The sequence below is a fragment of the Manihot esculenta genome, chromosome 2, assembly GCF_001659605.2.
Source record: "Manihot esculenta cultivar AM560-2 chromosome 2, M.esculenta_v8, whole genome shotgun sequence".
Classification (NCBI taxonomy): Eukaryota; Viridiplantae; Streptophyta; class Magnoliopsida; order Malpighiales; family Euphorbiaceae; genus Manihot; species Manihot esculenta.
The window spans coordinates 8,408,543-8,425,319 of record NC_035162.2 but is presented as its reverse complement, the minus strand read 5'-3'; the positions used below and the strand labels follow the sequence as shown (position 1 = coordinate 8,425,319).

Genomic DNA, 16,777 nt, shown 5'->3' with positions numbered 1-16,777 from the left:
ATTAATTCAGTTTGATATGTTAAAAAATTTAGTATAAATTAATGGGACATTGATGACGACGGGTATCCAGGGCCTTGGCTAAATTCACTCTAGAAAAATTGGGCCTCAATCCTATTAGAGTAGGATGTATGAGTCTTCTCTTTGTATTAACTATAATTTGCACAAACGAACTGGATTTGGTGCAAACAGGCTTGACCACGAATATTCGTTAATTTCGAGGATCAACAATATCCTCCTTAAATCAAGGAACTCTCTTTTGAATGGAAATATAATCAAAGATTTCCTATTCTCAAAAGGATTCTATTAGGATTGAGTATCTATTTAAGTCTATCTTTGTGGATAGCTGCATCATTTTTTCTTTCTCTTCCAGCCGATTCTCTCTTCTCTTTTTATTTTCTTTTAAGTTATAAGTGGCTAAATTCTTTATTTCTAATTGGAGTTAGGTTAAAATTTCAGTTTATATATGAATTATGAGATATAAACATAATTGTTCATCTTTTATTCTTCCAATATTTTTACAATTTCAGTTCTTAATATTATTATTACTTTGTTATTTGATCAATAGCCCATTGTTCATATTTTCAAAATGATATATTATTAGTTAGGATGCTTTAAGTCCATAATTACTTAAATTATTCAACAACAAGTAACAATTAGTATAACCCACTAATAAATTGTATGATCTAGCTTCAACTCATCACATGGTTTGATTTTTATTTAACTAATTCTTAAGGAAGTTCATAAATAAAATCTCAAAAATGTTCTTTTAGGCGATTTGTTGACTATGATTTATTTGCGAACGTTTACTAATTAATTTACACCTAAAGAGAGATGGGTTATGAGGAGCGTTTTCCATAATTAGAATTAATTTATTGGAACAAATAAAGATATATATATTTTTTATTTCTATGATCAATTCTCAAAACAACTGAAATGGATTCTAATCTTCAACTAGAATTACTTGTATTGATTTTACTCTTTTGATTTTTATTTTAACTAATCATTAAAATCCCCTTTTTACTTTTATTATTTATTTTCTAGTCATTATTCGGAGATTCTTAGTGTCAATTCCCTGTGATTTAACCCTATTCGTATTTGTTAGTTTTTAATAAGTTATTTTTTGTGGTTTCAACACCCATCAGCAGCTAGAGTCGCCTTCATGCTCTCCCTAAACAGAGTGAAGTTCTTGGAAAGCTTGATAGAACCCATTGGCACGGTGGAAGCTGAAAAGGAAATATCAGTCCAGTTAGAGTTTAGAACAACAAAAAAAAAATATAAAAAGGAAAAAAAAATCAAAAAATATCAACTTCCCGACAGTCCTGCAGGTTAGATATAAACATGCACTTCTCGACGTCATATTTCTTTTTACAGAAGTCAGTTGGAGAATCCCGACAGTCCTGCAGGTTAGATATAAACATGCACTTCTCGACGTCATATTTCTTTTTACAGAAGTCAGTTGGAGAATACAAATTTGGTCTTCTAGGCCTAACTTAGAGAAGTCATTACAGCCCCGAGAAACTTCTCCCCATGAGAGGTCGATATCTCAATTAATCCCTGAGCTTTCTTTTAATTTGACAACCTAAAAATTTCCTGCCTAACTTTTAATCGAGTCCTTGTACCCACAAATATAGATAATTCAGCTCGGGGATCGAAATAATAAAACTCATGGGTAGATCTAATAAGGTGAAAGAAAGTACAAAAACAATTCGATAGAAGAGGCAAAATCCCAATACAGACAGATGAAGTCGAAATAGTATATGAACAGAATAGAGTTAGGAGACAACATTTGAGGAGTCACCATAAAATGATGGAAAATCAAGAAAGGTCAGCCTGAAATTGCACTGTTCGACAAAGAAAACCAAGTTACACCCCTGCTGAGCGTCTATCAGACCCGCCGGCAGTGGATATGGGAGAACAACTCATTTATTGGGCAAAGGAGCTCTAATCTTAAAGATAGTAGTGTCAGAATAATCACCGAAAAAATAATACGAGAAGGAGGAAGGAGTAACAGAGGACACTAGACCCATTATATTAAGAATCCTAATAGAAGCCATAAGAGGAGTAAGACGTACCTTGAATTGGAAGATCAGAGATTACAGAGAAAGAAAGAGCGAGATAGCAGAAGCAGCGCAAGAGGCAGAGTAACAAGTGAAAGCAAGAGCGCAAGTGTGAAATGAGTAAAGGCAAAGAAGGGTCGTTTTGACAGAACTCTCCTAGAGGCCCACTGAAGTAGGATCTTGAAATTTACCTTCTCATAAATCATGAAATAATTAATGAGCCGGTAAAGGAGCATTTGATGATGGTCGGACTCTGGACACTCATCTTGGCTAAGCCCGCTCTAGAAAAACTGGGCCTTAATTCTATTAGGACCTAATGCACGGACCTACTCCTTGTATTTAGGACTTGCCCTAACGAACCGGGCTGGGCGCGAACCTGCACGTGGGAACTTGATCACGAATATTCGTTATTCCCCTGAGGTAACAAATCCTGTGATGTCTGGGATCGTGTTCAAGTGGCGATGGATGTAATTAAATAGCCGCCTGACAATAGAAGAGGATGCAATATATCTGTAAGTATGGCCAGCATGATTATAACAGGAGAATACAAGCACAAGACGACAATTATACACTAGAAGACAAAAAAGAAAAAGAATAAAAGGATATGCAAAGGGAAAAAGAGACTTTAAGTCTATCAAAATATATTTGGTCTAACCTCTAATTGGATTTTAGTCGTCAGACATGATGTAATAATATTGAGATCATATTTATAATTATAAAGCTTAATTTGTTGAACTTTTACTCATGGCTAATTTAAAATCTCCGGTTGTTGAAGGAAGCATATCCTCCTCTTCCCACACTTAATTTCTTCAAGTAACGTATCCAGCTGACATTTGTCAAGCAACCTATAGATTGTTAGGCGTTAAACTTAATCACGTATAGTGTCTTTCTTGTTGTGTTGATCGCAACGTTACATGTATAATCCAATTTAAAAGTCCTCAGCATCCAAACCCATTATTCACATTTCAATCAACACCTTTTCTCTTTCAGGAGATTTTTCCAAGAATAAAGGGAACGGTACGGCAAGTTAAGTTTTGGCTGGTGAGGAGCTATACTTGGATACAACAGAAAAGACGAGTTATAAAGACTGAATTATTGCTCAGCACGTAAATGCTTGTCCAAATCAGGATATCTTTCCAGGCACGTAGATTTTCCCTGTCTTGGTCCTAAGACGATGAGCTATTCGAGCGGGAACTCTATATAAATCCCAGAGGCAATTATACCACTCAACCAATCCTAGCAGCCACCAATCCTCATGGCTTTAACAATCCAATACAGACGCATTTGCTTGGCATTGATCTTCATTTTTGGAGCTGTGGTTTCTCAAGCTGCAGCTCGTACTCTCCAAGACACATTAATGTATGAGAGGCATGAGGAATGGATGACTCGTTTTGGACGTGTATACAAGGATCTCAAGGAGAAGGAAATACGCAAGAAGATTTTCAAGGAAAATGTGGAACGTATAGATTCCTTTAACAGTGTTGCAGGAAAACCATACAAGCTAGGCATCAATCAATTTGCAGATCTCACGAATGAAGAGTTTAAAACCTCGCGGAACAGATTCAAGGGGCATATATGTTCTGCACAAGAAGGTCCATTCAGATATGAAAATGTTTCTGCAGTTCCATCTTCTATGGACTGGAGAAAGAAAGGAGCAGTTACAGCCATCAAGGACCAAGGCCAGTGTGGTAAGTGTGTAACTTTCTACCAGATAACCAGGTTATCAAGAATTACATCTCTTATAGCTTATTAATTAATCAAATTGTACTCAGGATCCTGCTGGGCTTTTTCGGCTGTGGCAGCTGTGGAAGGCATTACTCAACTGTCAACTGGAAAATTGATTTCACTTTCTGAGCAAGAACTTGTTGATTGTGACACTAAAGGAGAGGACCAAGGCTGCCAGGGGGGCCTAATGGATGATGCCTTCAAATTCATTGAACAAAATCAAGGTCTAACGACCGAGGCTAACTATCCTTATGAGGGATCTGATGGAACATGCAACACCAAGAAGGAAGCCAACCATGCAGCCAAGATAACAGATTACGAAGATGTCCCAGCCAACAACGAGGCAGCACTAATGAAGGCTGTCGCAAAGCAACCAGTTGCTGTTGCAATTGATGCCGGGGGATTTGAGTTTCAGTTCTATTCAAGTGGCATTTTTACAGGAACTTGTGGCACTGAACTAGATCATGGTGTTGCTGCTGTTGGGTATGGAGAGAGCAATGGAATGAAGTATTGGCTTGTGAAAAATTCATGGGGCACACAATGGGGTGAGGAAGGGTATATAAGGATGCAGAAAGATGTGGATGCAAAGGAAGGGCTCTGCGGCATTGCAATGCAAGCATCTTACCCCACTGCATGAAGGTCAAGATAAAGCAGAAAAGCAATTAATCATTAGTACATACATAATGTGTTGTGAATACTCTATTGGTTGTTCATAATCTCAGCTAGTAGGGGTGCAGTCCTCGCACTACATGCGAGTTTGCGTTGTATATGGAATTATCTGCCACTATCATATAATACGATATTTGGGTACCTTGTCATCTTCACATCACATGACCAGTTGCACTAATTTCTGGGTGGCAAACCCAATGATGAATCTAGGAAACGGGCCGACGTCATAATCAGGAGAAATCCTTTTTTTTTTTTAAATCATCAAATCCAATATGCATTAATCTATAAACTAAAAGGGAAAAAAAAAAATAAAGAGCATGGTCAAATCTGAAAATCGCGATGGCATTTTGTCCAGTGAGAGAGAGGGGAACATTGGACAGGCTTTACAATGGGATATCCAGTAAGGTGAATATAGGACCGGCCCTGCTTTCATCTGCTCAAGATTAAACGAGAAATCAAATACCGCCAAATGAACCTTAGGCAACTCAACATATTATGAATTCACTTTGTTTCCATGACCGAAAAGTCAGCCTGTGATCATACAAAACCAAGTAAATAACTCGAAAACACTATATATCAATTAAAGTTTAGCTTATAATACAACATCTGCTGAACATGGAAGTGATGGAGAAACTAATTTACACATGGTTAACTCAGGACAAGGGCAAGGGTAACTAATGGCTTAACACAGTTTCATACAAGGTTCATATAACATCGGCAATGAGCCATTACCTCTGTACTTGCTTTCAACATACATAAATGTTCAGGAAAAAGAATTCATTACATCACTTATGATTCCATGAATTGTGACGGTGGTGGGCTTGTTTTTGTTTTCTCAGGACCTGCAAAAGTTGGTTTTATATCAAACATCAGAAACATTATAATTGAAGTTCTCAAACCCACGCGAGATCCCAAGAACCATACCATACACACCACGAGTCTCCACTTCTCGCCATTCTTGTACGAGGGCACAGCAACAACACATCAAATGGGATAGAAAATCGTCAACAAATCCCCCCTGCCAAAAAGATACGGAGTAAAGTTAAAAGGCAAAACAATTTGAAGCCTAATCTAGTTACCCAAGAGCATGAATGATGGTAGTAGATTCTAAATTCAACATCCGGTAATTCGGGAATTCCCTCGTTATGAGCCCACACTACAGACATTCTCTTTGAATTTCCAAAAGTTGCACGGACTTTTTAAATGTAAAATTTCATATCATAAAAAGTTTCTTGGAAGGACTATTAAAGGTAGAGCCCAAGTCTTGGCATTGACGGCATCAATTCCAAGTATAGCAATTCCTTATGCACAAGGAAAGTTGTTCTCTTATTAACACGGATAGGTAGGGTTTAAGGAGAGAGCTGCTCCAATTATACAAATCCCAACTCGATAAACCTCCAATAAATCCCAAAAAAGGAAAAAGAAAATCCTTTTTCCCTCTTCTTTCATCTCACATCATAAATACTCTGCGTTTTCTTGTATATTTCCGAGACTTAGTCATCTACCCATCCAATATTTTATGTTTTGGAAGATCCACACTCGATAAGACCAGACAAGGAGTTAAGGATCTCACACTGGAACACCTTAAAGTCAACAGCTGATTAGCAAAAACACAGTTCAAGGGCTTTTTTCACTGGTTCTCATAAATACTTTAGATCATGAAATGAAATGCCAAACCCGCAAAATGAAGTTTCAAGTTTAAAATCATTTTAGTCTTAGCAATGACAATTACAGTTTTATGAGCACTTGGTTATCATTAATATGATCTAGCTTTGAGCCTGGAACAGAGGCATGATTCAACCATAATGTATTTCTTGTAGGATTTATATCCTCTTCTGTTTGTCTAAACATGACATACATGCTCATTACATGGCATGAACATATGATAGATCATGTTTGTAAAAACAATAGAGAATCTTAATCCACTTTTTATACAAAGTAGCTAGACATACAAAAGGAGATCAATTACTTTATTTCCCTAATCTAAAGAACATCCACAAAAAGAAAGAAAGAAGAAAGAGAGAGAGAAAAATCACACTCCTATAGTGAGAGGATTTACCGAGATATTCAATGTTTTGCGAAGCTTTCTTCTGATGCAGCAAGTATAGCAACAACATGACAGTATCAATGAATACGCCATCAATTCGTTACATGCTTCAGCTGGGGCTGAAAATCATGAAAACAAAATTTTCCAACATGAGCTTCAAAATATAGCAAAAGCATACATAAAATTTCAAGGATATAGTTGAACTTGAAATTTATGCAACTCAGATCTAAGTACTCCATGTTTTCCTCTGATTACAAATTAGGACAAGTTTTACTAAAATTACAGTCCATCCCAAGCATTTTTTTTTCTTCACCATGTTAGGCCCAAACTACCATAAAAAATTTATAGCATTCGCAAAATGCCCTTAAAATTTATGATACAATTAGATCATAGCAATTGGATTGTTTTTTCATTGCTTAAATAAAAATTATAACTAAGGTTAAACAAATTATGAAATCAATTACTCAATTTTCACAGCATAAAGTAATCCCTATTCTTAATCCAATTTCACATTTTTCCTTGGTCGCTTCCTCACTAATTCAGTGTATTCTTTTATGCAAATTTATGACTGAGATATACTTATTTTTACTAATAAATGTGATAATTTTAGAACAATAAAATCGGTGTTAATGCTCAATTGTCTTATACTTGTTTTTTTTTTTTTCTTTTTGGTATACTTGTATGCAAATAAAGACAAACTTCAAGGATTAAAATACAATGTACTCAATCAGCAAGCTACATTGTAATAATTCAAAAATCAAATAAATCAAGCCTTAATCTAATTGGAAGGAGCCAACTGATTGAAGCTACAATGTTTTACTGTAAAATCTCTGAACAATTTGGACCACGCTTACACATGTGCTTATTGGTTGCCACCGTAGCAATCTTTGAGAATGTCCCACAAGGATAGAAGAATGTCTTCAGACCTACAGTTTGAGAAGGATGCGTATGAGAGAAATCAGAAACAAACAGTTGGCAAATGTAACAAGGTCCTTTGTTAGCAGGCCTTGTCCATTCAACATTCAAAACAGAAAAGCGGAAAAGAAAGATAAAGCACAAAGATCCATGAGGCTAGACTACGCTAAAGAAAGGGAGAAGTAAACTGCAATGATAAAACGTGGTTTCACTATAGAGTACACACTCAAAATTTAGACCAAAATAACTCTGACTTCACAAAAAACTTAAAAGAGTTTAAACAAGATCTAGTAACAGGTACGTGATGCATGTGTGTGTAGAAAAAGGGGGGACATAATGAAAAGTGAAGACCCAAATCAAATTCAATTACACAGAGACATCAAATCAGATTTTTTTCCCCCCTTTTTGGCCAAAGCATCAAATCAGATTGGTTGTTTCATTAAATTCCTATTCTGGTCATTTCTTCAAATTTTCAAACTGGATCGTGTACAAGGTGTGGTCTATAGAATCCAAAGGCACACAAAATCAAAACAGAATTTCATGAGTGCACATGAGCTAATGATAGTCATTCAAAGTAGAAACAGATTCAGTTATCAACCACAAGTTGGTTATTTTCTTCACTTTTAATCAGCTATTCCCTGCATAGGAAGGGATGAAAAGAACGTTGAATTCTACGTTGGTTTGGGATAGGCGAAATGTGCCACTTATAAGAGCTCTTAGGCACTCCTCCCTTGGCTCGAGTTAGGTTGGTCTAAATATAAGATGGTATCAGTATCACAGCCTCCCACCAATATTGGGCCCCCGTAAATATGTCACGCTCCAGTGTAGGAGCATAGTCCTCAGCGTGAGGGGTGTGTTGAATTTCACATCAGTTTGAGATAGGGGTAATTTGCCGTATAAGGCTTTAGAGGCTCGCCGAGAGTGTGTTGAATCCCACGTCATTTTAGAATAGGGGTAATTTGTGTGTTGAATCCCACATCATTTTGGAATAGGGGTAATTTGTCCCTTATAAAGGCTTTAGGAACTCCTCCCTTGAACTAGCTTTTGATGTGAGTTAGAGCTAGCCCAAATTTAACAAAATGGGCATAATACAGATCTACTCCTAATGGCTTGGGATCCAAGACCAGATTGTAACAGGCAATTTCAACTAACTCAATAACTTTTAGATCATTTTTCAATCTGTTCCAAAATTGTTAATCTAAGTTATCGTTAGTAATTGGAGCTAGATAAACAATTTTTTAGTATAAATGCTAAGCTAGGACCACAACCTTGGAATTGTGGTTCACTAGTAGCTCATGCAGCTCTACCTCATCTCGCAGTACCCTTTTTCTTAGGGGGCCGACTAGCTCTACACAATTTATAACCCAAATAGTTTTGATAACAATGGTAACAGGCTAACAGCCAAGCTCCAAACAAATAACTTTTTGGACTAATTTTTCCACTTAGACCAAAATAATTAACAAGTAATTATTCTCTTTTTCCTTTTGCCACTGATGTGGGAAAACAGCAACGGTTGGTGCAATGGGATGTTACAGAGATAGAAACGTTACCCTCAGCTATGGTTTCAGTTTGCTTCTGATTTAGTTCTGGTTCGTTTCAATCCGGTTTGATCAAATTCAATGGTTATCTTTCTGGTTTTGAAACCAGAATTGGATCAAACGGGTCAAAATCAGCCTAGTCTGATTGTATTCCAGTTCAAAAAGATTTGTTCAAATACAGGTTTGAGTGGTTCTGGTCCAAATCTGTACTGGGTCCACCGCTAAATGAAACCGCTTAACAGGACACTGCTGTAATCAACAGACAGAGAGAAAAGACAACATCTGAGCTGTACCTCATGCCATACAGAATGAAAGAATAATAAATATTGTGATATTGCTAAGCAAGTTAATTTTGTTAGACATGCTAGCTAAGGTCAAACAGGAAGAAATCCTGTTTAAGTTCAAATGGACTATCAACACAACGACATCAACACTAGAAAAGCAAAGGCAAAACATTTATCGTTATTACTACTACAGTAAAACTGTCCAGAAATAATGACAATCAATGATCATCTGATAAGACTTACACAGAGAAGGTTCTGAACAGCAACCAAGTAAATCACTGTGCCATTCTTCGTGTTGATAAGAGTTTCTATGTGAGAGCAGATTATCTCCTGATGAAAATGAGGATGTGTTTCTGCACAGAAAAGCATGGGATTGAACTTATTCAATGGCATTTGCCTTACAACAGTGAATGTTGCAAATTGAATAAAGCATGCCAGTAATCATCTTGGAAATCCTATGCCAGGAAGAAATTGATGAAACTTCAAACTATTTTCCCTTTAAGTATCTTTAAATCAGCAGAGTTACTTTTTAAGGGTTTCAAAATCATACAATTGGCTTAGATACCACAATCGGTTATGGCATTAGCTGACCATATGCATTTCCAAGCAAAGCCATAAGAGGCAAGGGTACACTAGTTTGGAGTTGCAATTAGATGCCATGATATATCAATTTGAATCAATTTAGCAAGTGAACAGTCCAAATCCAGTGTTATGATGATGTTGGTCTACCAGGCAGGACCAAAAAAATGCATGAGTAGGAACACAACATATGCAAGGTACAGTACATACATCAGTCTATGTACTGTTTACATACTAGACTGAGCTCACACTAAAGACATCTAACCTTGAAGTTGTACGAGAATCACTTTTCTTAGGATAGTTTTCATCAGATGAATCATTTTTCTCACTAACATCTGAATTATTGGACTCCAGTTTCTTGGATGCTTTCATGGGTGAAGTCTTCTGTGGGAGAGAATTTGCAGCAGCAGCTTCTGTGACATCAATCAAATGTTGGATAACTTCACATTGTTTCACATCCAAATTAGCTTGTGACCGTTGTAGTTCAAGCTGAAGTTTCTGACTTTCCTTTTGAAGAGCTTCATTAAAACCCAAGTTTGGATATGAAGAAGAGAGAGTTTTTTTCAACACTATGGTCTGATCTTTCAAGGGTTCTGGTTTCAAAATCACATCTTGCACCTTTCTATCCTCTTCATCCAATGTATACTCATGTTGATCCTTCTGAATATCTTCCAGTCTCTCCTGAATATGGTGAACAAGAAGTTATTTGGAATAGATCAGGTTGTACACATATAAAATGCAGACAGGATAAAGCGCAGTGGAAACACTGAGTACACAAAGTATTTTGGTTTGAGTTCTTCATATCGACAGGAAAGAGAGGAGACCAACATGAGTTTTAAGAAAAGGCAAGAGTCTGTAGAGTTTCCTGGAGAATTGACTCACTGTTTTGATTAAAACATCCTTTCTTAATCAGTATAATTATTATCATGACATATCAACTCTGGAATGGACATAGCCAAAATCAACAATGTCATCCATCTAATAAATCTAGCTGAAGAATTTTTTTTACCTATCCCTTCAAAGGAAATCCCTCTACCTGTAACAGGCGCATCAAAGTATAAATACTTCAATACCAAACTGCTTGAACCCAACTGCAGATGCAGTTCTTCGCACTCAATTCACAAGATACATAACAAAAGCCTAACTGGAATCATGAGTTCTGTTATGAACTCTTTGGCATATACCTCCCAAATTTTGAAGCTCTTATGCAATATTCTATTGTAACAATTTAATACCACTTACTTCAATTGTTCAATGTAATTTGAAAGTAGAAACACAGAATGTAGCAGACAAAGTACATGAACCAAATGAAAGATATAAAACAAATCCAATGATCAGCAAGGTTGAAAAAGAAGTTGACAATTATGCAAAAGCAGCACCAACAAGGAAAAAGACGTCAACATTCCGTCACTTGTGGTTTTGCAAACAAGTAACTAAAAAGAACACATTGCCATGAGAAACTTCGTTTACACAAGTGACTTTCATTAATTGCAAAGCAAAGAGTAAAGAGAAGAAATTCAGTTAAAAGAACAAATACAAAGCATTCTTCGCATAAAAAAAGAGAATATCCTAATAAGGAATGAGAGCAAAATAATAAAAAGAATAAACATATATACCCTGACACGAGCATTATCCACGAGAGTAATGAGAGGAACTAGCCGCAAGTACCGGTCGATCTCATTCTGCGCCTTCCGAAACTGATAAACGATATTCCAACCCATGGCAAGCAAGTAGAGATAGCTCCTATCCTGACAACTATTGACCAAAATATAAGACCTCCTCAAGGCATCTTCAAGCTGCTCCAAAGGCTCCCGTGTTTCCGGATACTTCTTAAGCTCGGAGATCTTAAGCTGCTCTAATAAGTTCCCGATCAATTTGAGATGCTGTGCAAACTGCCTGCAATTCTTCTTGTGCATTCGCGCTGTACTCGCGGCCTTCACTATCATGCCTATCAGCCGCACTGCATCAACACCCGTAAGCTGGGCGACATTCGCAATCTCCCCGAAATGCTCCCACGATGACATCCTTACTCTCGATTAAATGCAACCCAAAACCCTGCCTTAACCAAAACTCACATTTATCACTTCAAACCTTCACTTGCTTTCTCAGTAGATATCATTTTCATGATCAAATTGAACTTGACATGGAAAAGAAATTGAACCCAATATTTTTAAATTCACTTTACCTCTTCTAATCTAAGCCAATTGGCGCAATATTTGCTGGAAGTTGGACGTTGCAGTCACTTGCATTGCCAAATGGAGTGACAGAGTTGCCACTCTTATCAGTTCAAAAGGAAATCAACGGTGCGGTACTAAAAATGAGTGCGAGAATTTTGATCCGAAAAGAAACTTCTGGTTTCAAGCCGCAAGATCAAATGCTGTTCCACTGGATCTATTGGGAAACCGCACGGCCATTCAGGTCAGGAGCTTTGCTTCTGGAGAAGCCGATAGCAGAATAACCAAGGAAGAGTCCGTTTCAACTTTCAAGTTCAGCTGCCAGCACACGAAGTAAAAACCCAAAAAAAAAAAAAAAGAAAAAAAAACAGATAAAAAAGCAGTAATGAGGATTATTCATTACGCCTCTTGACTCGCTTTTCAACGAAAAAACAAGTGCAGATAATGTAAATTAAGTAAAAAAGAAAAATAAGGAAACATGAAGTATAGTTCGTTAATGCATGAAAAATGCTCAAACCACCATTGAAGCTCACCTTCTTTTTCCAAGTTTTAGCTCAGCAGAGATAAAAAGAACAAAACCTGCAGAGAAGAATGAGAGAGTGAGAGGAGAACTTTTCCGTCGAAGAAATTCAGCAAAAATGCTCGTGAAACAAACAAACAAACACTCAACTCACCTTCACTATACTAATTTAACTTCCTTTTGTCTTTTTCACAATGCGTACTCAGGATTATAATAAGCATTTAAGGAAAAATAAAAGGCAAAATAAACAAGGAAGAAATATCAAAATCCGTGAGAATAAGAGCCTTGAATTCTGGGAATGACAGGCATATCTTTGCGCAAAAGCTAGAGCTGCTGCTTCTACTTATTTTCTTTTGTGAATGAATTTATATTCGGGGACACTGTGTCTCGCGGCGGGTGTATATTTTATCTCTCACAGTTCGGTGGCGTTTGTCCGTGCCTGTGCTCAGACTTATGCGCCAGAGAAACAGAGAGCCAGACAAACATGGATTTTGGTTAGTGGAGATAAATGGAAGGACGAAAGTAACCTGGTTGAGATGTAGTAATTACGGATTGGTTGACCGCTGAAATTTTTTATTGTGTATTGGATTCGACGTGTAAAAAAATAAAGCGTGCCAGCTGGCATGATCACGCATATAAAATATGTTTAATAGATAGTAGTTATTTTTTAATGTGTTAATTAAATTGTTTTTCAGTTTTTTGCGCGATTTGCGATTGTGTTTTGCGGCTAAAATCATTATATTCTAGACTCCCTTTTCAACCGATCATATTTAAATTTAAATAGAAAAAATTAATTAAATTGAATTAATTTATAAATTTAATTTAATGTTTTATTATTTTAATTTAGTTTAATTTTTAATTTTAAAAATTTTAATTCAATTTTATTTTAATAAAAAAATTAAAAAAATGAAATTGAAGTGATTAGTAATAATAATATATTATTTTTAATAATATAAAAATATTAAATTATAATTAAAATTAAAATAATTTATTTAAATTTTAAAATATTAAAAATAAAATATAAAAGATAAAAAATATTAAAAATTTAAATCTATTAAATTAAATTAATTAATTTAATTTAATTTTTATAAATATTAAAATTTTAATTTATTTAATTAAATTTAATTTTGAACAAAACCATGGAATTCTCCCCCACACTCTCTTCTATTCCCAAATAAACCTGTGCTTAATGGGCAGTCTGCCTGACGATTCAAATTTATACTAATTAAAAGAATTTGTAATAAAAGCTCAGGGTCCAGCCCATTGTTTTTAAAAACCACCTCCCAACCCCGAAACAAGGTAAATGGAAAGCAAAAATAGCAGTAGCTGCCAGCTGGGGAAACAAAAAGCTAAACTCAGAGGTTAAAAATGTCAGATCTCTGAAAGGAAGAAAGGAGTGTCGGGGCAGAAGCGTCAACCACGGGCATCCATAAAACAAGGCCTAAACTGAAAACAGGAAAACGCATATTCTAGCCATGTGGTCTAATTATGGTACAACACCATCACCAACCGCACATGCCTTTCCTTTCACACGTGTCCACCATGTCGTTCTTTCTATTAGTATTAGTCCCTGTCTTCCCTGTCTCGGCTCCATCCCCCAGCGACCGGTGATCAGGATCACCCCGTGACCCATTAATCATCAAATATCTTTATCAATTATTATAAGTCTGGTTTGTCTTATGTTGGTCTCTTGGCTTAATTATTTTTCGTCTAGTCGGAGGTTTGGAGATTTCAGCAAATATATTTATTAGAATTATGTTAATTAAGCTTAGTTTTTGTGATCCTATCATAACAGTATTGTCGTGTGATTGAATCTAGCTACGACACCGTTTAATAATGAGGCTGGTTTTTATGATAACCAACTCATCTGTTTTATTCATTTATGATTTCTCCATATATAATTTAATTTTAATATCAGTCAAAAGATATATTTTCAATTTGCAGAATTGAGTTAAAAAGCACTTTGCATATTCAGTTTATGCAGTGAGGAATTATAATTAAGAACTCTTAAGTGCCATATCTGAAAAATTAAACTGTCGATTTGCAATCATAGATAAAGAATTGGTAAAAGGGTCCCATGTGTTAAAAATGGATGTCTCATTTTGGAAATAGTGACATTGTGAGGTATGATATTTTCGTATGGTAGCAGTCCCAAAAGCAAAAGAAACTAAGCAGTGAGATCTTTAAAAAAATAAAATAAAAGTTCATCATCTACCTAAACGTCACGAGTAAAAAGGGAATGCAACAAACCAAGTTTGATATTGCTTTTCCTAAAAAACAGACTATAATCGCTCGAGTAAAATTTATATATAAATTAATAGTAGAATTTAGTTTTAAATATCTACTTTTGAGACTACCACAATATTACCCGAGAGACTAATGAGAGGTGAAATATAAAGTTATAAATTTTTAAAAAATATATATTTTATTTTTTTAATAATTTATTTAATATAAAATTAAATTAATTAAATCCGACATAAATAAATTAATATGTGGGTGTGAGAATTCTAATTTTATTTAGAATTAAAAATTTTATAAGAATATGATTTTTTTTTTAATTTCCTTATTTTTATTAAAACAATTTATTTTTTTATTTATTTATTTTAAATAAAATTAAAAATTAAAAAAATAGAATCTGTCATATTTATTCAGATATGAGCATAATTTAAAATATTTTTATCATTTACAATTTCTTTTTTTAAAAAACATTTATGTTAAAAAGGAGGATTTAAATTGTATTGTTCCAGCTGTGACACTTTTATTGAAATGGAAAAATTGCCATATTTTGCATTTGGACGGCAAGGTAATTAATCCTCCGATTTCTAACAAGCCAATATTGCAACTTCCAAAATAGCCCTTTGTGGATATTTGGATTTAGATTGCGTGCAAAGCATAATCACTATCACATAGCTTACTTACTAACAACCATTTCTTTCAAAAGAAAAAAGGAAGCAATATGATTATAAAATCTTCATCCATCTATAGGCTTCAAATGAAAATCATATTCCCAAATTAAGTTTAGAAGTCCTTTGCTTATCTGGCAGTGTATATTACCACTTTTACCATAAAACTAAATCTTATTTAAACTGAATTCATCTGTTCAAATTTTTCAAAAATTTCTAATTATTTCTAATGTGCAGATATCACATTGTAAAAAAATGACGAAAAGAAAATAAAAACATATTAATTTGGAAAACTCACTTTTTTCCCTTCAACCTCTTTAAAATACAAGTATTTAAAATTATATATGACTTTTCTAAAATTTTTAGTTTATTCTATTTACAGTTTGACATTGCCACGTACATGGCTTGCTGTAGAATTAACTGATTAATTGCAGTTTGAGGAATATTGCTGTAACGTTTTAAAAAATTAGAAATTTTATTATTAACAAAATAAGGATGAATGACAAAAAAACCCCTTAAATATGGGACTTGATAACCCGATTTCTTGAAAAGGAAAAAGATTAAACGAGTTTATTAAGTTTAAATATTGTTAGATTGTCTTAAGGCTCAGAACTGCATAGTTTTTTTTTTTTAAATAATTTATTTATTTTTTCTTTTTGAATAGGGATGGGAGAGTAAGTGTTCGAATCTAAATTTATTGTTTAAATTACATATATTCTTAGTCACTTAATTAAGTTAAACTAAAAAAATAATTTAAATTATTTTTTAGTTATTTTATATAATAATCTTTTATATCACAACCCACATACCTTTTTAAGTGGAATTAGATTCTTAAATTTTTTTAAATATACAAAATTCAATTCAGCTTCATTAAAAATAAATAAATAGATGAATGGTGCAGCTTTCCAAAAAATAAAATTATATTTATTTTTTTATTAAGAATGATGATCTGAGATCCAATAGAATAGGGTTTTTCAAGGGTTTTGTGTTACAGAATCAGGCTTAAAACTTTCTGAGGAGGGAACTCCTCTTTTATACATTGTTTTGCTTGCTGGTGACGTGTAAAGGTCTCTCCAGGATTGGGCCACGCGTCTCTGCCATACAGATTCGGGTGTACTAGGGTATCAGCTGCCTGTTACATGCGTAACGGCCTCTGATTCTCCTCATGCGTACGTTCGAGCGGATCTGCCAGGCTGTCTGGTGAGTACTGTTCTGGACCCCGGGCTGGGCCGAGAGTTGGGCTGGACGCTGGGCCTGAGAGGGGTCTGCTGGTCAGGGATCAGGTTGGACTGAGTGAGGAAGCTTGGTCGAGCCCGGCCCGGAAGCTGGAATGAGCCAGGCTTGTTGGGGGGTATCAAGTACGTGG

The 16,777-nt window shown here is 35.1% G+C and overlaps 2 protein-coding genes across 4 annotated transcripts; one reads left to right on the top strand and one right to left on the bottom strand.

Moving 5' to 3' along the window:
- Positions 1-3,288: 3,288 nt before the first annotated feature.
- On the top strand, positions 3,289-4,579 carry LOC110609557 (senescence-specific cysteine protease SAG12). Its single transcript, XM_021749212.2, has 2 exons — positions 3,289-3,745; positions 3,830-4,579. Exons 1-2 carry the CDS (start codon positions 3,313-3,315, stop codon positions 4,417-4,419), a joined length of 1,023 nt encoding a protein of 340 aa, XP_021604904.1. The 5' UTR covers positions 3,289-3,312; the 3' UTR covers positions 4,420-4,579.
- Positions 4,580-5,007: 428 nt separating this feature from the next.
- LOC110609556 (protein MID1-COMPLEMENTING ACTIVITY 1) lies at positions 5,008-12,983 on the bottom strand. 3 transcript variants are annotated; one of them, XM_021749210.2, is made up of 10 exons: positions 12,663-12,983; positions 12,522-12,567; positions 12,000-12,306; positions 11,431-11,873; positions 10,080-10,495; positions 9,479-9,588; positions 7,353-7,424; positions 6,511-6,617; positions 5,376-5,469; positions 5,008-5,293 (listed from the first exon to the last, which is right to left on the bottom strand). In XM_021749210.2, exons 4-10 carry the CDS (start codon positions 11,836-11,838, stop codon positions 5,241-5,243), a joined length of 1,260 nt encoding a protein of 419 aa, XP_021604902.1. In that variant the 5' UTR covers positions 11,839-11,873; positions 12,000-12,306; positions 12,522-12,567; positions 12,663-12,983; the 3' UTR covers positions 5,008-5,240. The 3 variants fall into 3 exon arrangements, with proteins under 3 accessions (XP_021604902.1, XP_021604903.1, XP_021604900.1); XM_021749211.2 differs by having other exon boundaries at positions 5,385-5,469; positions 11,431-11,869; XM_021749208.2 differs by having other exon boundaries at positions 11,431-11,869; positions 12,663-12,982.
- Positions 12,984-16,777: the final 3,794 nt, after the last annotated feature.

Bases quoted from the DNA above. Each gene is read 5' to 3' on its own strand.
- LOC110609557 (XM_021749212.2), top strand. From the start codon at position 3,313: ATGGCTTTAACAATCCAATACAGACGCATTTGCTTGGCATTGATCTTC. The intron at 3,746-3,829 runs GTAAGTGTGTAA...AATTGTACTCAG, and splicing joins CAAGGACCAAGGCCAGTGTG to GATCCTGCTGGGCTTTTTCG.
- LOC110609556 (XM_021749210.2), bottom strand. From the start codon at position 11,838: ATGTCATCGTGGGAGCATTTCGGGGAGATTGCGAATGTCGCCCAGCTT. The intron at 9,589-10,079 runs GTTAGATGTCTT...TTTTCTGTGCAG, and splicing joins GATTCTCGTACAACTTCAAG to AAACACATCCTCATTTTCAT. The intron at 5,294-5,375 runs GTATGGTTCTTG...CAACTTTTGCAG, and splicing joins GGAGACTCGTGGTGTGTATG to GTCCTGAGAAAACAAAAACA.